General features: G+C 31.9%; 1 protein-coding gene across 1 annotated transcript; it reads left to right on the top strand.

The window, feature by feature from the left end:
* The first annotated feature begins 2,622 nt into the window (after window positions 1-2,622).
* LOC131054853 (uncharacterized) lies at window positions 2,623-3,564 on the top strand. The gene is made up of 2 exons (XM_057989478.1): window positions 2,623-3,000; window positions 3,349-3,564. Exons 1-2 carry the CDS (start codon window positions 2,673-2,675, stop codon window positions 3,363-3,365), a joined length of 345 nt encoding a protein of 114 aa, XP_057845461.1. The 5' UTR covers window positions 2,623-2,672; the 3' UTR covers window positions 3,366-3,564.
* The last annotated feature ends 321 nt before the right edge of the window (window positions 3,565-3,885 follow it).

Below are 3,885 nucleotides of genomic sequence, written 5' to 3'. Positions count from 1 at the left end.
CATATACATCCAAAGCACAAACTCAATTACCACAACCAACACCAAAACTCAAACACTAAGAGAAAACGTACTGACACTACACATTTATAAAGCAACAACCTATCAGAAAACATATTTGTAACATGCATACAACAATTGTTGATTGCCTTACATACATACATACCTATCTTCCACTACTCTACATTGCCAACATTCTGCATGATATGCATACACTACATACTGCAATATTCGAACCAATCCAGATCATCGGGATTGACATCAATGACAACCAACTAGAAGTATTTCTAACAGCAAGGTCTTCCATAATGTGAAAGTACCCTCATTCCTTGAATATTTTCCTTGATACTACCAAACTCTAAAATATTTGCCTACTCAAATATATAAATTCAATTTTCTATCTCAATTATGGTTTCAAGAACACAAACCTACCCTCTCTATTAGGATGACATGAATGTCTTGCATGGAAGGGATATATAATGACTTTCATAGACTTTGCAATCGTTCCTAATCCAATCTCACTCAATCATTCCTAGCCTCGTCTCACTTAAAATGATTGCATCTTCAAAATCCATTGTTTTGCAAATAAAGATTCATGACACTAGAATCTTGAAAGAGAGTGAATACCCCTATTGTGTGCATCCTTGTGTTGAATTTGTATGACAAAACTCATTAAACCAACAACTATCTCTTGTGTAACTCTTTGTTGATTCTTTGAAAGCATTGGCTACCATAAAGGCCTTCAAATCAATTGTGAAAAGAAACATGGCATGATAGAACCCTAAAACTCAATCTAATATTAATAAAACTCCCCCAAAAACTTGCAACATGGATTTTGGCGATCAATAAAGTTTTGAATCCCCTTTTGACATGGATGGTCTCACCATAAAATGAGCACACACTTGGACATAATAGCCAATAAGGTCATTGGATGCTAGAAAAAAATTTAGTACTACTTACACTTAAGACACCTCTCAAAAGGTAAAGAGGCACAAACTTCAGTAAACAAGCTATGACATAAAAAGGATAACAAGGTATTTGCAATTAACTGAAAACCTTTTAAAAAAAGGAGTCCCTTACCCATTTTAAACAAATAAGACAAAAAAAAGTAATAGTTGCATTGCATCTTTCTATATACAAATATCTTCCTATGAGATGTGACATGTGCATACTACTCCTACTTTGCATGAAGGTCCTTTAGTTTGGGGCTCTGCAAGCCCTTTGCAATGAAATGCGACAAAACCTATGGTAACTTTTTGTGCTCTACTACTTTCTTGCCAACAAATATCAAAATTGAATAAAATTGTTTCTTGTTTTATACATGATTGCTATACTACAACATGAGAAAGAGAAATCCACCAAAAAAATTGTTTCAATAGAATGAAATGATGTACAAAATTCAAAAAATAAAATCTTCAAAGGAAAAACAAGTTGTCCAAATCTTACAAGAGGCATCAATTCCTTTTTTTTCTTTAAGGTTGTACTTTCCTTGAATTTGAATGCTACATCTCTTTTAGTTCAAATGTTTGAACCTTAAAATCTTAATGCTTTCAGCCACTATTACCACGTAGAATATTCAATCAAACTTTTTGTGGGGGAAGATTTTATGTTCTGTTTTTCTTAAAGTATATACATTATTCGAAATTTGAGATGAGATTCATTTATTGCATGTAAAGTCAAAGAGATTTTTTTCTTTTTAAGGGAATCTTTAAGTCTTCAAAGATAATTGTAAACCTTTAAATTTAATTGTGAACAACTCCCATTTTTTAAAAGAATAACCTTATAAAAGTATTAATAGTAGAATATAAATTCCTTTTAATTTCATACTGTCTTTTAGCTTTTTAATGATATAGAAACAAATCAATTAAAACATTTTAAAGAATCAATCAACATCAAACAAAAAATTAAATATTAATAATTTAATACAATTTTTTTAATATATCTATCAATCTCAATTTTAATTCTTAAAATGAGTTATTGATTAATAATACTGAAATAATTTAAGTAAAACAAAGATTATATTCATTTGCGCCTTCCACTAGTGTACATTAAAAACACAATAACACTTCACTTAAAAATGTAAAGAGAGACATAATGTGTAAATCAAAGCTAGAAAAAACCTAAAATCTCCATGTCGTCATTATGATTATTGCATGATCTCAAACACTTATATCTACAGAGTGTCAATGGAGCTGAGCCGACACAGTTTGAAATGAAATAAAGAATATAGCCACCTCAACACAAACTAGTGACACACTACCCTAAAAAAATTAAAATGAATTGACATCTTTTGGATGAGAAACAGTGAAAATCATAATCAATCAACCTAGAATACGCATATACTGCCACCCTGCCACTCAAAATTTGCCCAAAATAATTAACTTATTTATAAGACCAATAAAGTAAGCAACACCTGTAAATTCCACTATAATGAAATAGCAATTTTAAATTACACCCTTTCCCTATCCCTCTCATGCCCATCTTTCACTAAGTTGGGTGCTCAAAATGCCTGCATTTTCTGTGGTAACTAATCAAATCAAAGACTGCCCACTTTCTCATCCACTATTTTCACCACTTTCACAGTCCTATAAAGTCCACACAAACAATCCAACCATCCTACACAAATCAGAACATTCTTCATCAAGAGAAAAGAAGTAAATAAAAAAGGAAGTCCAATGGAGTCTCTGTTCAAGTCCATCATTGTTATGCTAGTTTCAGTAGCTTTAATGGCACATATGGTAATGGGTGAAGGAGAGTGTGGGAACACTTCAGTAGAAGCTGCAGCCCTGAAAATGGCACCATGTGCAGAGGCAAGCCAAGACCCACAGGCTTCTGTTTCCTCCAAGTGTTGTGCTGCAGCTCTTGATGTGGCAAGCAATCCTTCATGTCTCTGTGCTCTCATCAAGCTGGGTGAATCTCAGAAGGCCTTCAATCCACAGGCTGCACTCACCATTCCAAAGCGCTGCAACTTTCAGCTCAAGCACTCAGGCTACAAGTGTGGAAGTAAGAATAAAAGTTCCTTCAATCATATATACATTTCTTAAACTCCATGTTCTTTTCTTCTTATCACCATTATACGCTTAATAGTTTAAGTCTAATGATATTAGATTTCCACAATCTATTATGCTGATGTTTTGCTGTGTTTGAATTCGATTGTGTGAAAGTTTTTGCATCAATGTTTCGAATCACACTCTTTATGTACATTCATCTCCTTCTTCTTATACACTCTTTCATCTCGATGATGAATCATTGATACAAAAACTATCGCACAATCAAATCTAACACAACATTCTACAAAATTCTACAAAATTATTTGACAATGACTGATTTTCTCTTTTCTGTGTTTTACAGGCTACACACTGCCATAAAGAATGGAGGAAACTGGTGCAGACTACTTACTGCTAGTAACGGTATTAGTGCTTTGTGGGATAGCTTCTACTCATACTGCTGTAGTAGCATGATATAGTATATATGTTTGAAGAATATATAAAAAATAAAGAGCCAACTTTTGGTTTGCTCGATTATATGTAAATATCACAAGCTTATATGAAACTTGTTTTTCTTTCATGTGCGTCGATCAGAACCTTCTTTTACTAAGCCATTCGAGACAATACTTTATACTGTTTGGAAAATGAATTTTATTATTTAATATGTAGTATTTTGCATCTTTTGTTTGAGGAAAATATTTAGCAAGTATTTTTATTTAGTTTTTTAATGTAATTGTTCTAGTATTATTATTTTCAATGCCTTGAGTAAAATATATTCTTTTATAAAACATATTTGTATATTAAATGAAATTATAATTATGGGGCAACAATTTTATGATGGAAAAAAATATAAAAGATTTTACTATTATTTTGTAAAGTTGGTTTTTTTAATATAACAATT

The sequence above is a fragment of the Cryptomeria japonica genome, chromosome 8 (assembly GCF_030272615.1).
Source record: "Cryptomeria japonica chromosome 8, Sugi_1.0, whole genome shotgun sequence".
Taxonomy (NCBI): Eukaryota; Viridiplantae; Streptophyta; class Pinopsida; order Cupressales; family Cupressaceae; genus Cryptomeria; species Cryptomeria japonica.
Note: the sequence above shows the minus strand (reverse complement) of the source record. Positions and strands in the feature narration are given on the sequence as shown.

Coding starts and splice junctions, on each gene's coding strand:
- LOC131054853 (XM_057989478.1), top strand. CDS start 2,673: ATGGAGTCTCTGTTCAAGTCCATCATTGTTATGCTAGTTTCAGTAGCT.